Raw genomic sequence first — 18,348 nt, 5'->3', positions numbered from 1 at the left:
AGTACCCGCTCCCACAGCACTGACCCTCTGACAGTGCCCACTCCCTCAGCACTGACCCTCCGACAGTACCCGCTCCCACATCACTGACCCTCTGACAGTGCCCACTCCCTCAGCACTGACCCTCCGACAGTACCCGCTCCCTCAGCACTGACCCTCTGACAGTGCCCGCTCCCTCAGCACTGACCCTCCCACAGCGCCCGCTCCCTCAGCACTGACCATCCGACAGTGCCCACTCCCTCAGCACTGACCCTCCGACAGTGCCCGCTCCCTCAGCACTGACCCTCCGACAGTGCCCGTTCCCTCAGCACTGACCCTCCCACAGCGCCCGCTCCCTCAGCACTGACCCACCAACAGTGCCCGCTCCCTCAGCACTGACCATCCGACAGTGCCCACTCCCTCAGCACTGACCCTCCGACAGTGCCCGCTCCCTCAGCACTGACCCTCCGACAGTGCCCGCTCCCTCAGCACTGACCCTCCAACAGTGCCCGCTCCCTCAGCTCTGACCCTCTGACAGTGCCCACTCCCTCAGCACTGACAGTTATCACTGTCAGTGTTAATCTCTCTCTACAAGGAATGTTGCGGTCTGAGAAAGAAGCTTATCAGCGCCTTCCCAGTGTAAAACGGATTTTGCCGATCAAAGCTGGTGCAGCTAGCAACACCCACATGTTCAGAAAGAAATATTCCACCCTCAAAATCGTCTCTCTCTCTCTCTCTCTCTTTTCTCCCAACTCTCTCTCTCTATATATATATCGATGTCTCTCTCTCTGTGTCTGTCTCTCACTCTTTCTAAATGTCTATCACTCTCTCTCTCTCTTTCCCCATCTCTCTCTCTATTTATCTATGTCTCTCTCTGTGAGTCTATTTCTCACTCTCTCTAAATGTCTATCACTCTCTCTCTCTCTTTCCCCATCTCTCTCTCTCTTTCTCTCTCTCCTGGTTGTATATCTAGCTCTCTCTCTGTGTCTATCTCTCACTTTCTCTATTTGTCTATCACTCTCTCTCTGTCCATCTCTCTCTTTTTCTATCTCTCTGGCTCTAAATCTCTCCCTCCCTCTATCACTCTCCCTATCTCTAACCCTCTCTCTATGTCTATGGTAGCCTCTCCATCTCTCTACCAGTCTCTATATCTCCCTCTTTGTCCGTTTCTCTCTCTTTCTCTCCCTGGCTCGTGGTGTGACAAGTTCCATCACTCTCTCAAACTTTGGCTTTTGAAGTTAGCTCTCGGAAAGTCTCTCCCTCTCTCTCAAATCGATTTCGCAAGAGAGTTTTCGCAGGATTTTGAATAATATTCCTCTCTCCCCTCTAAGGCAGTGACCTGGCTCCCATTGCCTCTCCCCTTTCTTGGTATTCACTTGTCGGATAATCAGTGTGTCGCTCCCTGAGTGTCTGACTGGGGGCTGAGTCTATGTACCTGAGCTCTCACCTCTGCCTTGGCTTCTGGATATGTACATATATATAGAGAGAGAGCCCGTGTAGCAGCATGTACTGAAGTTGTGCAAATGCAGAAAAGCTTCTGAGTGCTCTACAGTCAAAGACAGTCTTGCAGCATGCACAGTAAGTTCATTATTATTTGGGGGTTGGTGAGGAGGGTGTGTGTGCAGGCGGGAAGGCTGGTTGGGGAAGGGCACAGGGTGTGGGAAGATCAGAGCTTATATCAATAAGAGGCGAGTCATTACACCAGCTCAGGAGCGGAGCATGACAGCTTCTGCTAAATCTCACCCACCTTCGGTACTTGTGTGAAACTGCGGCAGAGTGTGGGGTAGGAGACTCGACAGTTTGACAGTGGACTCGCCTGTGAAGGAGAGAGAGCGAGACACACACAGAGGGGGGAATAGAGAAGGCAGAGAGGCGGTATGATTGACAGATGGGGAGGCAGAGAGAGGAAGAGATAGAGGTAGAGTTAAGGTAATGTTCAGAGAGGCGATTAATGGAAGTGAGACACGGAGAATGGGAGAGAGAGAGGGGCAAAAGGAGAGACAGGGATGGATAGTTTGAGGGAGACAAGACTAGGGGGAGTGAAACAGAGGGAATGGGAGAGAGAGAGGGGGGGAGAGAGAGAGAAAGATAGAGACCCGGATGGATGGGTTGGGGGAGAGACGACTAGGGAGAGTGAGAGAGAGGGAATAGGGGAGAGAGAGAGAGAGAGAGAGAGAGAGAGAGAGAGAGAGAGAGAGAGAAAGTTGCTGGGAAAGCTTAGCATGTCTGGCAGTGTCTGTGGAGAGAAATCAGAACCTTGCCTCGGGATTACAGGATCCACAGAACTTTCAGATTCCAGTGGGGGGAGAGATAGAGACACAGACCGATAGATAGAGGGAGAGAGGCCTCATGGGACAGAGAGAGAGAGAGAGAGAGCGAGAGAGGCGGACGGATAGACAGAGGGAGACAGACCTTGTGGGAGTGACATTGAGAATGGGAGAGAGAGAGAGAGAGAGAGACACACAAATGGATAGATAGACGGAGAGAGGCCATGTGGGAGTGAGATAGGGAAAAGGAGAGAGAGAGAGAGAGAGAGAGAGAGAGGGACACGAACGGATAGATAGAGGAAGAGAGACCGTGTGGGAGTGAGATAAAGAATGAGAGAGAGAGAGAGAGAGAGAGAGAGAGAGACTGACACGGACAGATAGACAAAAGGAGAGAAATCTCATAGGAAAGCGATAGAGAATAGGAGAGAGAGGGAGAGAGAAACACGGATGGATAGACAGAGGGAGAGGGACCTCGTGGGAGGGAGAGAGAGAATGGGAGAGAGATGGATGGATACATAGAGGGAGAGAAACCACGTGGGAGTGAGATAGAGAATAAGAGACAGACGGAGAGAGAGAGAGAGAGAGAGAGAGAGAGAGAGAGACATGGACGGATTGATAGAGGGAGAGAGACCTCATGGGAGTGAGATACAGAATAGGAGAGAGAGAGAGAGGCAGAGACATGGACGGACAGATAGAGGGATGGGAGACCACATGGGAGTGAGATAGAGTATAGGAGAGAGAGAGAAAAAGAGAGGGAGACTTCAGGGGAGTGAGATAGAGAATGTGAGAGAGCGAGAGAGGGGGAGAGACACAGATGGATAGATAGAGGGAGAGAAACCTCACGGGAGTGTGATAGAGTACAGGAGAAAGAGAGAGAGAGAGAGACATGGAAGGATAGATAGAGGGAGAGAGGCCACGTGGGAGTGAGAAAGAGAATAAGAGACAGAGAGAGACATGGACGGACAGATAGAGGGAGAGAGATCTCATGGGACTGAGATAGAGATTAGGAGAGAGAGAGAGAGGGAGAGGGAGAGACAAGGACGGTCAGATAGAGGGAGAGCGACCTCATGGGAGTGAGAAAGAGAATGGGAGAGAGAGAGAGGGAGAGACACGGACAGAAAGATAGAGGGAGAGAGACCTCAGGGGAGTGAGATAGAGAATAGGAGAGAGAGAGAGAGAGAGAGGCATGGATGGACAGATAGAGGGAGAGAGACCTCATGGGAGTGAGATAGAGAATAGGAGAGAGGGGGAGAGAGGGAGCGACACGGACGGATAGCTACAGGGAGAGAGACCTCATGGGAGTGAGATAGAGAATAGGAGAGAGAGAGAGAGAGAGAGAGAGGGAGAGACACGGATGGACAGATAGAGGGAGAGAGACCTCATGGGAGTGAGATAGAGAATAGGAGAGAGAGAGAGAGAGAGAGACATGGACAGACAGAGGGAGAGAGACCTCATGGGAGTGAGATAGAGAATAGGAGAGAGAGAGAGAAAGAGAGAGTCATGGACGGACAGACAGAGGGAGAGAGACCTCATGGGAGTGAGATAGAGAATAGGAGAGAGGGAGAGAGAGGGAGCGACACGGACAGATACATACAGGGAGAGAGACCTCATGTGAGTGAGATAGAGAATAGGAGAGAGAGAGAGAAAGAGAGAGTCATGGACGGACAGACAGAGGGAGAGAGACCTCATGGGAGTGAGATAGAGAATAGGAGAGAGAGAGAGAGAGAGAGAGGCATGGATGGACAGATAGAGGGAGACAGACCTCATGGGAGTGAGATAGAGAATAGGAGAGAGGGGGAGAGAGGGAGCGACACGGACGGATAGCTACAGGGAGAGAGACCTCATGGGAGTGAGATAGAGAATAGGAGAGAGAGAGAGAGAGAGAGAGAGAGGGAGAGACACGGATGGACAGATAGAGGGAGAGAGACCTCATGGGAGTGAGATAGAGAATAGGAGAGAGAGAGAGAGAGAGAGACATGGACAGACAGAGGGAGAGAGACCTCATGGGAGTGAGATAGAGAATAGGAGAGAGAGAGAGAAAGAGAGAGTCATGGACGGACAGACAGAGGGAGAGAGACCTCATGGGAGTGAGATAGAGAATAGGAGAGAGAGAGAGAGAGAGAGAGAGAGCAAGAGAGAGACCTCATGGGAGTGAGATAGAGAAGGGGTGAGAAAGAGAGAGACATGGACAGACAGATAGAGGGAGAGAGACCTCATGGGAGTGAGATAGAGAATAGGAGAGAGGGAGAGAGAGGGAGCGACACGGACAGATACATACAGGGAGAGAGACCTCATGTGAGTGAGATAGAGAATAGGAGAGAGAGAGAGAAAGAGCGAGTCATGGACGGACAGACAGAGGGAGAGAGACCTCATGGGAGTGAGATAGAGAATAGGAGAGAGAGAGAGAAAGCAAGAGAGAGACCTCACGGGAGTGAGATAGAGAAGGGGTGAGAAAGAGAGAGACATGGACAGACAGATAGAGGGAGAGAGACCTCATGGGAGTGAAATAGAGAATAGGAGAGAGGGAGAGAGAGGGAGCGACACGGACAGATACATACAGGGAGAGAGACCTCATGTGAGTGAGATAGAGAATAGGAGAGAGAGGGAGAGACACGGATGGACAGACAGAGGGAGAGAGACCTCATGGGAGTGGGACAGAGAATAGGAGAGAGAGAGAGAGAGCGAGAGAGAGACCTCACGGGAGTGAGATAGAGAATGGGTGAGAAAGAGAGAGAGAGAGACATGGACGGACAGATAGAGGGAGAGAGACCTCATGGGTGTGAGATACAGAATGGGAGAGGGAGAGAGAGAGAGAGAGAGAGAGAGACATGGATGGATAGATAGGGGGAGAGTGACCTCATGGGAGTGAGATAGAGAATAGGAGACAGAGAGAGAGAGAGAGAGAGAGAGGCATGGACGGACAGATAGAAGGAGAGAGTCCTCATGGGTGTGAGATACAGAATAGGAGAGAGAGAGAAAGAGAGAGACATGGGCGGACAGACAGTGGGAGAGAGACCTCACAGGAGTGAGATAGAGAATAGGAGTGAGAGAGAGGGAGAGACACGGACAGAAAGATGGAGGGAGAGAGACCTCACGGGATTATAATAGAGTATAGGAGAGAGAGAGAGAGAGAGAGAGAGACATAGACGGATAGATAGAGGGAGCGAGACCTCATCGGAGTGTGATAGAGTACAGGAGAGAGAGAGAGTGAGAGAGATGGACGGACAGATAGAGGGAGAGAGGCCACGTGGGAGTGAGATTGAGAATAGGAGAGAGAGAGAGATGGACGGACAGATAGGGGAGCGAGACCTCACGGGTGTGAGATAGAGAATAGGAGAGAGAAAGAGAGAGACATGGACGGACAGACAGAGGGAGAGAGACGTCATGGGAGTGAAATAGAGAATAGGACAGAGAGAGAGAGAGAGGGTTCATGGACGGATAGATAGAGGGAGAGAGACCTCACTGGAGTGAGACTGAGAATAGGAGAGGGAGAGAGAGAGAGAGACACGGACGAACAGAGAGAGGGAGAGAGACCTCACTGGAGTGAGATAGAGAATAGGAGAGAGAGAGAGAGAGAGAGAGAGCGAGAGAGAGACCTCACGGGATTGAGATAGAGAATGGGAGAGAGAGAGAGATGGAGAGACACGGACGGAAAGATAGAGGGAGAGAGACCTCATGGGAGTGAGATAGAGAATGGGGGAGAGAGAGAGAGAGACATGGACGGACAGATCAAGGGAGAGAGACCTCACGAGTGTGAGATAGAGAATGGGAGAGAGAGAGAGAGAGAGAGATCGAGAGAGAGACCTCACGGGAGTCAGATAGAAAATAGGAGCGAGAGAGAGAGAAAGAGAGAGAGAGAGAGACACACACATGGACGGACAGATAGAGGGAGAGGGAACTCATGGGAGTGAGATAGAGAAGAGGAGAGAGAGGGAGAGAGAAATTGAGATAGATGGACAGATAGAGGGAGAGAGACCTCATCGGAGTGAGATAGAGAATAGGAGAGAGAGAGAAAGAGAGATAGATGGACAGATAGAGGGAGAGAGAACTCATGGGAGCGAAATAGAGAATAGGAGAGAGAAGAGAGAGACATGGATGGACAGATCGAGGGAGAGAGACCTCATGGGTGTGAGATAGAGAATGGGAGAGAGAGCGAGAGAGAGATCTCACGGGAGTGAGATAGAAAATAGGAGAGTGAGAGAGAGAGAGACATGGACGGACAGATAGAGGGAGAGAGACCTCATCGGAGTGAGATAGAGAATAGGAGAGAGAGAGAAAGAGAGATAGATGGACAGATAGAGGGAGAGAGAACTCATGGGAGCGAAATAGAGAATAGGAGAGAGAAGAGAGAGACATGGATGGACAGATCGAGGGAGAGAGACCTCATGGGTGTGAGATAGAGAATGGGAGAGAGAGCGAGAGAGAGATCTCACGGGAGTGAGATAGAAAATAGGAGAGTGAGAGAGAGAGAGACGTGGACGGACAGATAGAGGGAGAGAGAGCACATGGAGTGAGATAGAGAAGATGAGACAGAGAGAGAGAGAGAGAGAGACAAGGACGGAGAGATAGAGGGAGTGAGACCTCATGGGAGTGAGATAGAGAACAGGAGAGAGAGAGAGAGAGAGATGGACGGACAGACAGAGGGAGAGAGACCTCACGGGATGAGAAAGAGAATGGTAGAGAGAGAGAGAGAGTGTGTGTGTGTGGGAGAGAGAGAGACATGGACAGATAGATAGAGAGAGAGAGACTTCATGGGAGTGAGATAGAGAATAGGAGAGAGAGAGAGCGAGAGATATGGACGGACAGATAGAGGGAGACAGACCTCATGGGAGTGAGATAGAGATTAGGAGAGAGAGAGAGAGAGAGATGGACGGACAGACAGAGGGAGAGAGACCTCACGGGATGAGAAAGAGAATGGTAGAGAGAGAGAGAGAGTGTGTGTGTGTGGGAGAGAGAGAGACATGGACAGATAGATAGAGAGAGAGAGACCTCATCGGAGTGAGATAGAGAATAGGAGAGAGAGAGAAAGAGAGATAGATGGACAGATAGAGGGAGAGAGAACTCATGGGAGCGAAATAGAGAATAGGAGAGAGAAGAGAGAGACATGGATGGACAGATCGAGGGAGAGAGACCTCATGGGTGTGAGATAGAGAATGGGAGAGAGAGCGAGAGAGAGATCTCACGGGAGTGAGATAGAAAATAGGAGAGTGAGAGAGAGAGAGACGTGGACGGACAGATAGAGGGAGAGAGAGCACATGGAGTGAGATAGAGAAGATGAGACAGAGAGAGAGAGAGAGAGAGACAAGGACGGAGAGATAGAGGGAGTGAGACCTCATGGGAGTGAGATAGAGAACAGGAGAGAGAGAGAGAGAGAGATGGACGGACAGACAGAGGGAGAGAGACCTCACGGGATGAGAAAGAGAATGGTAGAGAGAGAGAGAGAGTGTGTGTGTGTGGGAGAGAGAGAGACATGGACAGATAGATAGAGAGAGAGAGACTTCATGGGAGTGAGATAGAGAATAGGAGAGAGAGAGAGCGAGAGATATGGACGGACAGATAGAGGGAGACAGACCTCATGGGAGTGAGATAGAGATTAGGAGAGAGAGGGAGAGGGAGAGACATGGACGGACAGATAGAGGGAGAGAGACCTCAATGGAGTGAGAAAGAGAATGGGAGAGAGAGAGAGGGAGAAAGAGGGACATGGACGGAGAGATAGAGGGAGACAGACCTCATGGGAGTGAGATTGAGATTAGGAGGGAGAGAGAGAGAGAGACATGGACGGACAGATAGAGGGAGAGAGACCTCACAGGAGTGAGATAGAGAATTGGAGACAGAGAGAGAGAGAGAGAGAGACAGGGACGGATAGATAGAGGGAGAGAGGCCACGTGGGAGTGAGATAGACATTGGGAGACAGAGGGAGAGTGAGAGACAAGGACGGTCAGATGGAGGGAGAGAGACGTCATGGGAGTGAGATAGAGAATAGGAGAGAGAGAGAGAGAGAGAGAGAGAGGGAGAGAGAAAGAGAGATAGACGGACAGATAGAGGGAGAGAGACCTCATGGGAGTCAGGTAGAGAATAGGAGAGAGTGAGAGAGAGAGAGAGAGACATGGACAGACAGATAGAGGGAGCGAGACCTCAATGGACTGAGATAGAGAAGATGAGACGGACAGAGAGAGGGAGAAACATGGACGGATAGATGGAGGGAGAGAGAACTCATGGGAGTGAGATAGAGAATAGGAGTGAGAGAGAGAGAGAGAGAGAGACATGGACGGACAGATAGCGGGAGAGAGACCTCACAGGAGTGAGATAGAGAATAGGAGAGAGAGAGAAAGAGAGAGACGTGACGGACAGACAGAGGGAGAGAGACCTCATGGGAGTGAGATAGAAAATAGGAGAGAGAGAGAAGGAGAGAGAGTGAGAGAGAGACCTGACGGGAGTCAGATAGAAAATAGGAGAGACAGAAAGAGAGAGACAGATAGAGGGAGAGAGAACTCATGGGAGTGAGATAGAGAATAGGAGAGAGAGAGAGAGAGAGAGAGAGAAAGAGAGATAGACGGACAGACAGAGGGAGAGAGACCTCATGGGAATCAGATAGAGAAGATGAGTCAGAGAGAGAGAGAGAGAGAGACATGGACGGATAGATAGAGGGAGCGAGACCTCATGGGAGTCAGATAGAGAATTGGAGACAGAGGGAGAGGGAGAGACAAGGATGGCCAGATAGAGGGAGAGAGACCTCATGGGATGAAAAGAGAATGGGAGAGAGAGAGAGAGAGAGATCGAGGGAGAGAGAGAGACATGGATGGATAGATAGAGGGAGAGAGACCTCATGGGAGTGAGATAGAGAATAGGAGAGAGAGAGAGAGCGAGAGACATGGACGGACAGATAGAGGGAGAGAGACCTCATGGGAGTGAAATAGAGAATAAGAGAGAGAGAGAGAGGCATGGATGGACAGATAGAGGGAGAGAGACCTCATGGGTGTGAGATACAGAATGGGAGAGGGAGAGAGAGAGAGGGGGGGAGAGAGAGACATGGATGGATAGATAGGGGGAGAGAGACCTCATGGGAGTGAGAAAGAGAATAGGAAGAGAGAGCGAGAGATACATGGATGGACAGATCGAGGGAGACAGACCTCATGGGATTGAGATAGAAAATAGGAGAGAGAGAGAGAGAGAGAGTGAGAGCGAGAGGCATGGACGGACAGATAGAGGGAGACAGATCTCATGGGAGTGAGATAGAGAATGGGTGAGAGAGAGAGAGAATGAGAGAGAGACATGGACAGACAGATAGAGGGAGAGACACCTCATGGGAGTGAAATAGAGAATAAGAGAGAGAGAGAGAGAGAGAGAGAGAGGCATGGATGGACAGATAGAGGGAGAAAGACCTCATGGGTGTGAGACACAGAATGGGAGAGGGAGAGAGAGAGAGAGAGAGGGAGAGAGAAAGTCATGGATGGATAGATAGGGGGAGAGAGACCGCATGGGAGTGAGATAGAGAATAGGAGAGAGAGAGAGAGATACATGGACGGACAGATAGAGGGAGAGAGACCTCATGGGATTGAGATAGAGTATAGGAGAGAGAGAGAGCGGCAGAGAGACCTCACGGGAGTGAGATAGAGAATGGGAGAGAGAGAGAGCGAGAGAGAGAGAGACATGGATGGACAGAGTCCTCACAGGAGTGAGTTAGAGAATAGGAGAGAGAGAGAGAGAGAGAGAGAGGGGGATGGACGGACAGATATGAGGAGAGAGTCCTCACGGGAGTGAGATAGAGAATAGGAGAGAGAAAGAGAGAGAGACATGGACGGACAGATAGAAGTAGAGAGACCGCATGGGAGTGAGATACAGAATGGGAGAGGGTGGGAGAGAGGGAGAGAGAGAGACATGGACGGACTGATAGAGGGAGAGAGAACTCACAGGAGTGAGAGAGAGAATAGGAGACAGAGAGAGAGAGAGAGAGAGACGTGGATGGACAGTTAGAGGGAGAGAGACCTCACTGGAGTGAGATAGAGAATAGGAGAGAGAGAGAGAGAGAGAGATCGAGAGAGAGACCTCACGGGAGTGAGATAGAGAATGGGAGAGAGAGAGAGAGAGAGAGAGGGAGAGACATGGACAGAAAGATAGAGGCAGAGAGACCTCACGGGACTGAGATACAGAATAGGAGAGAGAGAGAGAGAGAGACATGGACGGACAGATAGAGGGAGAGAGACCTCATGGGTGTGAGACAGAGAATGGGAGAGGGAGAGAGAGAGAGGGAGAGAGAGAGAGACATGGATGGATAGATGGGGGGGGGGGAGAACTCATGGGAGTGCGATAGAGAATAGGAGTGAGAGGGAGAGACATGGACGGACAGATAGAGGGAGAGAGACCCCATGGGATTGAGATAGAGTATCAGAGAGAGAGAGAGGGTGACCTCGCGGGAGTGAGATAGAGAATGGGAGAGAGAGAGAGAGAGACACGGACAGATAGAAAGTGGGAGAGAGGCCACGTGGGAGTGAGATAGAGAATAAGAGACAGAGAGAGAGAGATAGAGAGAGACATGAACGGATAGATAGAAGGAGAGAGACCTCATGGGAGTGATATAGAGTTTAGGAGACAGAGGGAGAGGGAGAGACAAGGACGGTCAGATAGAGGGAGAGAGACCTCATGGGATGAGAAAGAGAATGGGAGAGAGAGAGAGAGTGAGAGAGTGAGGGAGAGAGAGAGAGATGGACGGATAGATAGAGGGAGAGAAACCTCATGGGAGTGAGATAGAGAATAGGAGAGAGAGAGAGAGAGTGACATGGACGGACAGATAGAGGGAGAGAGAACTCATCGGAGTGAGATAGAGAATAGGAGAGAGAAAGAGAGAGAGACATGGACGGACAGATAGAAGTAGAGAGACCGCATGGGAGTGAGATACAGAATGGGAGAGGGTGGGAGAGAGGGAGAGAGAGAGACATGGACGGACTGATAGAGGGAGAGAGAACTCACAGGAGTGAGAGAGAGAATAGGAGACAGAGAGAGAGAGAGAGAGAGAGAGACGTGGATGGACAGTTAGAGGGAGAGAGACCTCACTGGAGTGAGATAGAGAATAGGAGAGAGAGAGAGAGAGAGAGATCGAGAGAGAGACCTCACGGGAGTGAGATAGAGAATGGGAGAGAGAGAGAGAGAGAGGGAGAGACATGGACAGAAAGATAGAGGCAGAGAGACCTCACGGGACTGAGATACAGAATAGGAGAGAGAGACATGGACGGACAGATAGAGGGAGAGAGGCCTCATGGGTGTGAGACAGAGAATGGGAGAGGGAGAGAGAGAGAGGGAGAGAGAGAGACATGGATGGATAGATGGGGGGGGGAGAACTCATGGGAGTGCGATAGAGAATAGGAGTGAGAGAGAGAGACATGGACGGACAGAGGGAGAGAGACCTCATGGGAGTGAGATAGAGAATAGGAGAGAGAGAGAGAGAGAGAGAGACATGGACAGACAGAGGGAGAGAGACCTCATGGGAGTGAGATAGAGAATAGGAGAGAGAGAGAGAAAGAGAGAGTCATGGACGGACAGACAGAGGGAGAGAGACCTCATGGGAGTGAGATAGAGAATAGGAGAGAGAGAGAGAGAGAGAGAGAGAGAGAGCAAGAGAGAGACCTCACGGGAGTGAGATAGAGAAGGGATGAGAAAGAGAGAGACATGGACAGACAGATAGAGGGAGAGAGACCTCATGGGAGCGAGATAGAGAATAGGAGAGAGGGAGAGAGAGGGAGCGACACGGACAGATACATACATGGAGAGAGACCTCATGTGAGTGAGATAGAGAATAGGAGAGAGAGGGAGAGACACGGATGGACAGACAGAGGGAGAGAGACCTCATGGGAGTGGGACAGAGAATAGGAGAGAGAGAGAGAGAGCGAGAGAGAGACCTCACGGGAGTGAGTTAGAGAATGGGAGAGAGAGAGAGAGACATGGACAGATAGAAAGTGGGAGAGACGCCACGTGAGAGTGAGATAGAGAATAAGAGACAGAGAGAGAGAGATAGAGAGAGACATGGACAGATAGATAGAGGGAGAGAGACCTCATGGGAGTGTGATAGAGTATAGGAGAGAGAGAGAGACACGGACAGATAGAAAGTGGGAGAGAGGCCACGTGGGAGTGAGATAGAGAATAAGAGACAGAGAGAGAGAGAGATAGAGAGAGACATGAACGGATAGATAGAAGGAGAGAGACCTCATGGGAGTGATATAGAGTTTAGGAGACAGAGGGAGAGGGAGAGACAAGGACGGTCAGATAGAGGGAGAGAGACCTCATGGGATGAGAAAGAGAATGGGAGAGAGAGAGAGAGTGAGAGAGTGAGAGAGAGAGAGTGAGAGAGTGAGGGAGAGAGAGAGACATGGACGGATAGATAGAGGGAGAGAAACCTCATGGGAGTGAGATAAAGAATAGGAGAGAGAAAGAGAGAGAAAGAGAGAGAGAGGCATGGATGGACAGACAGAAGGAGAGGGAACTCACAGGAACGAGATAGAGAATAGGAGAGAGAGAGAGAGAGAGAGACATGGATGGACTGATACTGATAGAGGGAGAGAGACCTCATGGGAGTGAAATAGAGAACAGGAGAGAGAGAGAGAGAGAGAGATGGACGGACAGATCGAGGGAGAGAGACCTCCTGGGAGTGAGATAGAGAAGAAGAGACAGAGAGAGAGAGAGAGAGAGACAGTGAGAGACATGGATGGATAGATAGAGGGAGCGAGACCTCATGAGAGTGAGATAGAGAAGAAGAGACAGAGAGAGAGAGAGAGACATCGACGGACAGATAGAGGGAGAGAGTCCTCATGGGAGTGAGAAGGAGAAGAACAGACAGAGAGAGAGAGAGAGATGGACGGACAGATAGAGGGAGAGAGACCTCATGGGAGTGAGATAGAGAAGAAGAGACAGAGAGAGAGAGAGAGAGGCATGGACGGACAGATAGAAGGAGAGAGTCCTCATGGGTGTGAGATAGAGAATAGGTGAGAGAGAGAAAGAGAGAGACATGGACGGACAGACAGAGGGAGAGAGACCTCATTGGAGTGAGATAGAGAATTGGAGAGAGAGAGAGTGAGAGAGAGACATGGGCGGAGAGATAGAGGGAGAGACACCTCATGGGAGTGAGATAGAGAATAGGAGAGTGAGAGAGAGAGAGATGGACGGACAGATCAAGGGAGAGAGACCTCATGGGATTTAGATGGAGAATAGGGGAAAGAGAGAGAGAGAGACATGGACAGACAGATAAAGGGAGAGATATCTCATGGGACTGAGATAGAGAATAGGAGAGAGAGAGCGAGAGAGAGACCGCACAGGAGTGAGATAGAGAATGCGAGAGAGAGAGGGAGAGACATGGATGGACAGATAGACGGAGAGAGATCTCATGGGAGTGAGATAGAGAATAGGGGAGAGAGAGAGAGAGATGGACAGTTAGAGAGAGGGAGAGTGAAGTACTGAGAGTGAAATAAAGAATAGGAGAGAGAGAGAGGTGGACGGACAGACAGAGGGAGAGTGACCTCATGGGAGTGAGATAGAGAATAGGAGAGTGAGAGAGAGAGAGAGAGATGAATGGGAAGACCAAGGGAGAGAGACCTCATGGGAGTGAGATAGAGAAGAAGAGACTCAGAGAGAGAGAGTGAGAGACATGGATGGATAGATAGAGGGAGCGAGACCTCATGGGAGTGAGATAGAGAAGAAGAGACAGAGAAAGAGATAGAGAGAGAGAGAGACATGGACGGACAGATAGAGGGAGAGAGACCTCATGGGAGTGAGGTAGAGAATAGGAGAGAGAGAGAGAGAGAGATTGAGAGAGACATGGACTGATACTGATAGAGGGAGAGAGACCTCACGGGAGTGAGATCAGGAATAGGAGAGAGAGAGAGAGAGACATGGACGGACAGATAGACGGAGAGAGACCTCATGGGAGTGAGATAAAGATTAGGAGAGAGAGGGAGAGAAAGAGACATGGACGGACAGATAGAGGGAGAGAGACCTCATGGGAGTGAGATAGAGAATAGGAGAGAGAGAGAGAGAGAGAGAGGCATGGACGGACAGATAGAAGGAGAGAGACCTCATGGGAGTGTGATAGAGAATAGGAGAGAGAGAGAGAGCGAGAGAGTGAGAGACATGGACGGACAGATAGATGGTGACAGACCTCATGGGAGTGAGATTGAGAATAGGAGAGAGAGACCGAGAGAGAGAGACATGGATGGAGAGATAGAGGAAGAGAGACCTCATAGGAGTGAGATAGAGAATAGGAGAGAGAGAGAGAGAGAGAGAGAGAGATAGAGAGAGAGAGGCATGGATGGACAGATAGAAGGAGAGAGTCCTCACGGGAGTGAGATAGAGAATAGGTGAGAGAGAGAAAGAGAGAGACATGGACGGACAGACAGAGGGGGAGAGACCTCATTGGAGTGAGATAGAGAATTGGAGAGAGAGAGAGAGAGACATGGACGGACAGATAGAGGGAGAGAGACCTCAGAGGAGTGAGATAGAGAATAGGAGAGAGAGAGAGAGAGAGAGAGAGATAGAGAGAGAGAGGCATGGATGGACAGATAGAAGGAGAGAGTCCTCACGGGAGTGAGATAGAGAATAGGTGAGAGAGAGAAAGAGAGAGACATGGACGGACAGACAGAGGGGGAGAGACCTCATTGGAGTGAGATAGAGAATTGGAGAGAGAGAGAGAGAGAGACATGTACGGACAGATAGAGGGAGAGAGACCTCATGGGAGTGAGAGAGAGAATAGGAGAGAGAGAGAGAATGAGAGAGATGCACGGATAGATAGAGGGAGAGAGACCTCACAGGAGTGAGATAGAGAATGGGAGAGAGAGAGAGAGAATGAGAGAGATGGACGGACAGATAGAGGGAGAGACACCTCATGGGACTGAGATAGAGAATAGGAGAGTGAGAGAGAGACAGAGAGAGAGAGAGAGACAGAGAGAGAGAGAGACATGGGCGGATAGATAGAGGGAGAAAGACCTCATGGGATTTAGATGGAGAACAGGGGAGAGAGAGAGAGAGAGAATGAGAGAGATGGGTGGACAGATAGAGGGAGAGTGACCTCATGGGAGTCAGATAGAGAATGGGAGAGAGAGAGGGAGAGACACGGATGGAAAGATAGAGGGAGAGAGATCTCATGGGACTGAGATAGAGAATACGAGAGAGAGAGAGAGAGAGAGAGGGAGAGAGACATGGATGGATAGATAGAGGGAGAGAGACCTCACGGGAGTGAGATAGAGAATAGGAGAGAGAGAGAAAGAGAGAGAGGCATGGACAGACAGATAAAGGGAGAGAGATCTCATGGGAGTGAGACAGAGAATAGGAGAGAGAGAGAGATGGACAGTTAGAGAGAGGGAGAGTGAAGTACTGAGAATGAAATAAAGAATAGGAGAGAGAGAGAGAGAGAGATAGACAGACAGATAGAGGGAGACAGACCTCATGGGTTTGAGATAGAGATTAGGAGGGAGAGGGAGAGGGAGAGACATGGACGGACAGATAGAGGGAGACAGACCTCATGGGTGTGAGATAGAGAATGGGAGAGAGAGAGAGAGAGAGAGAGAGAGAGAGAGAGAGAGAGAGAGAGAAAGAGAGACCTCACGGATTGAGATAGAAAATAGGAGGGAGAGAGAGAGAGAGAGCGAGAGAGACACATGGACGGACAGATAGAGGGATAGAGACCTCATGGGAGTGAGAAAGAGAATGGGAGAGAGAGAGAGAGAGAGAGAGAGAGGGGGGGAGAGAGAGGGACATGGAGAGACAGATAGAGGGAGACAGACCTCATGGGAGAGAGATTGAGAATAGGAGAGAGAGAGAGAGAGAGAGAGAGAGAGAGAGAGAGAGACATGGACGGACAGATAGAGGGAGAGTGACCTCACAGGAGTGAAATAGAGAATAGGAGACAGAGAGAGAGAGAGAGAGAGAGGCATGGGTGGACAGATAGAGGGAGAGACACCTCATGGGCGTGAGATAGAGAATAGGTGAGAGAGAGAGAGAGAGAGAGACATGGACGGACAGATAGAGGGAGAGAGACCTCATGGGATTGAGACAGAGAATAGGAGAGAGAGAGAGATGGACAGTTAGAGAGAGGGAGAGTGAAGTACTGAGAATGAAATAAAGAATAGGAGAGAGAGATAGACAGACAGATAGAGGGAGACAGACCTCATGGGTTTGAGATAGAGATTAGGAGGGAGAGGGAGAGGGAGAGACATGGACGGACAGATAGAGGGAGACAGACCTCATGGGTGTGAGATAGAGAATGGGAGAGAGAGAGAGAGAGAGAGAGAGAGAGAGAGAGAAAGAGAGACCTCACGGATTGAGATAGAAAATAGGAGGGAGAGAGAGAGAGAGAGCGAGAGAGACACATGGACGGACAGATAGAGGGATAGAGACCTCATGGGAGTGAGAAAGAGAATGGGAGAGAGAGAGAGAGAGAGAGAGAGAGGGGGGGAGAGAGAGGGACATGGAGAGACAGATAGAGGGAGACAGACCTCATGGGAGAGAGATTGAGAATAGGAGAGAGAGAGAGAGAGAGAGAGAGAGAGAGAGAGACATGGACGGACAGATAGAGGGAGAGTGACCTCACAGGAGTGAAATAGAGAATAGGAGACAGAGAGAGAGAGAGAGAGAGAGGCATGGGTGGACAGATAGAGGGAGAGACACCTCATGGGCGTGAGATAGAGAATAGGTGAGAGAGAGAGAGAGAGAGAGACATGGACGGACAGATAGAGGGAGAGAGACCTCATGGGATTGAGATAGAGTATCAGAGAGAGAGAGAGAGAGAGAGAGAGCGAGAGAGGGAGACCTCGCGGGAGTGAGATAGAGAATGGGAGAGAGAGAGAGAGAGTGAGAGAGTGAGGGAGAGAGAGAGACATGGACGGATAGATCGAGGGAGAGAAACCTCATGGGAGTGAGATAAAGATTAGGAGAGAGAGAGAGAGAGAGGCATGGATGGACAGACAGAAGGAGAGGGAACTCACAGGAACGAGATAGAGAATAGGAGAGGGAGAGAGAGCGAGAGAGAGAGAGGCATGGATGGACAGATATAGGGAGAGAGACCTGACCGGTTTGAGATAGAGAATAAGAGAGAGAGAGTGACAGAGACATGGACGGACAGATAGAGGGAGAGAGACCTGACGGGAGTGAGATAGAGAATAGGAGAGAGAGAGAGAGACATGGATGGACAGATATAGGGAGAGAGACCTGACCGGTTTGAGATAGAGAATAAGAGAGAGAGAGTGACAGAGACATGGACGGACAGATAGAGGGAGAGAGACCTGACGGGAGTGAGATAGAGAATAGGAGAGAGAGAGAGAGACATGGATGGACAGACAGAAGGAGAGGGACCTCACAGGAGTGAGATAGAGAATAGGGGAGAGAGAGAGAGAGAGAGAGAGGGGCATGGACAGACTGATAAAGGAAGAGAGATCTCATAGGAGTGAGATAGAGAATAGGAGAGAGAGAGAGATGGACAGTTAGAGAGAGGGAGAGTGAAGTACTGAGAGTGAAATAAAGAATAGGAGAGAGAGAGAGAGATGGACGGACAGATAGTGGGAAAGAGACCTCATGGGAGTGAGTTAGAGAATAGGAGAGAGAGAGAGAGACATGGATGGACAGATCGAGGGAGAGAGACCTCATGGTAGTGAGATAGATAAGAAGAGACAGAGAGAGAGAGAGAGAGACATGGACGGACAGCCAGAGGGAGAGAGTTCTCATGGGAGTGAGATACAGAATGGGAGAGGGAGAGAGAGAGACATGGATGGATAGATAGAGGGAGCGAGACCTCATGGGAGTGAGATAGAGAAGAGACAGAGAGAGAGAGAGAGAGAGAGAGAGAGAGAGAGATGGACGGACAGATAGAGGGAGAGAGACCTCATTGGAGTGAGGTAGAGAATGGGAGAGAGAGAGAGAGGGAGAGATACGGACGGACAGATGGAGGGAAGGAGAACTCATGGGAGTGAGATCAGGAATAGGAGAGAGAGAGAGAGAGAGAGAGACATGGACGGACAGATAGAGGGAGAGAGACCTCATGGGAGTGAGATAGAGATTAGGAGAGAGAGGGAGAGGGAGAGACATGGACGGACAGATAGAGGGAGACAGACCTCATGGGTGTGAGATAGAG

General features: G+C 50.3%; 1 protein-coding gene across 1 annotated transcript in view; it reads left to right on the top strand.

Moving 5' to 3' along the window:
- Positions 1-1,470: 1,470 nt before the first annotated feature.
- LOC132207396 (uncharacterized) overlaps positions 1,471-18,348 on the top strand; it is a 39,462-nt gene continuing 22,584 nt past the window's right edge. The window contains exon 1 of the mRNA XM_059642906.1: positions 1,471-1,554. Within this exon, the coding sequence (XP_059498889.1) occupies positions 1,548-1,554 (7 nt within the window). The 5' untranslated portion in view covers positions 1,471-1,547. The remainder of the gene's footprint in view (positions 1,555-18,348) is intronic.

Source organism: Stegostoma tigrinum, chromosome 46 (genome assembly GCF_030684315.1).
Source record: "Stegostoma tigrinum isolate sSteTig4 chromosome 46, sSteTig4.hap1, whole genome shotgun sequence".
NCBI lineage: Eukaryota > Metazoa > Chordata > Chondrichthyes > Orectolobiformes > Stegostomatidae > Stegostoma > Stegostoma tigrinum.
Note: the sequence above shows the minus strand (reverse complement) of the source record. Positions and strands in the feature narration are given on the sequence as shown.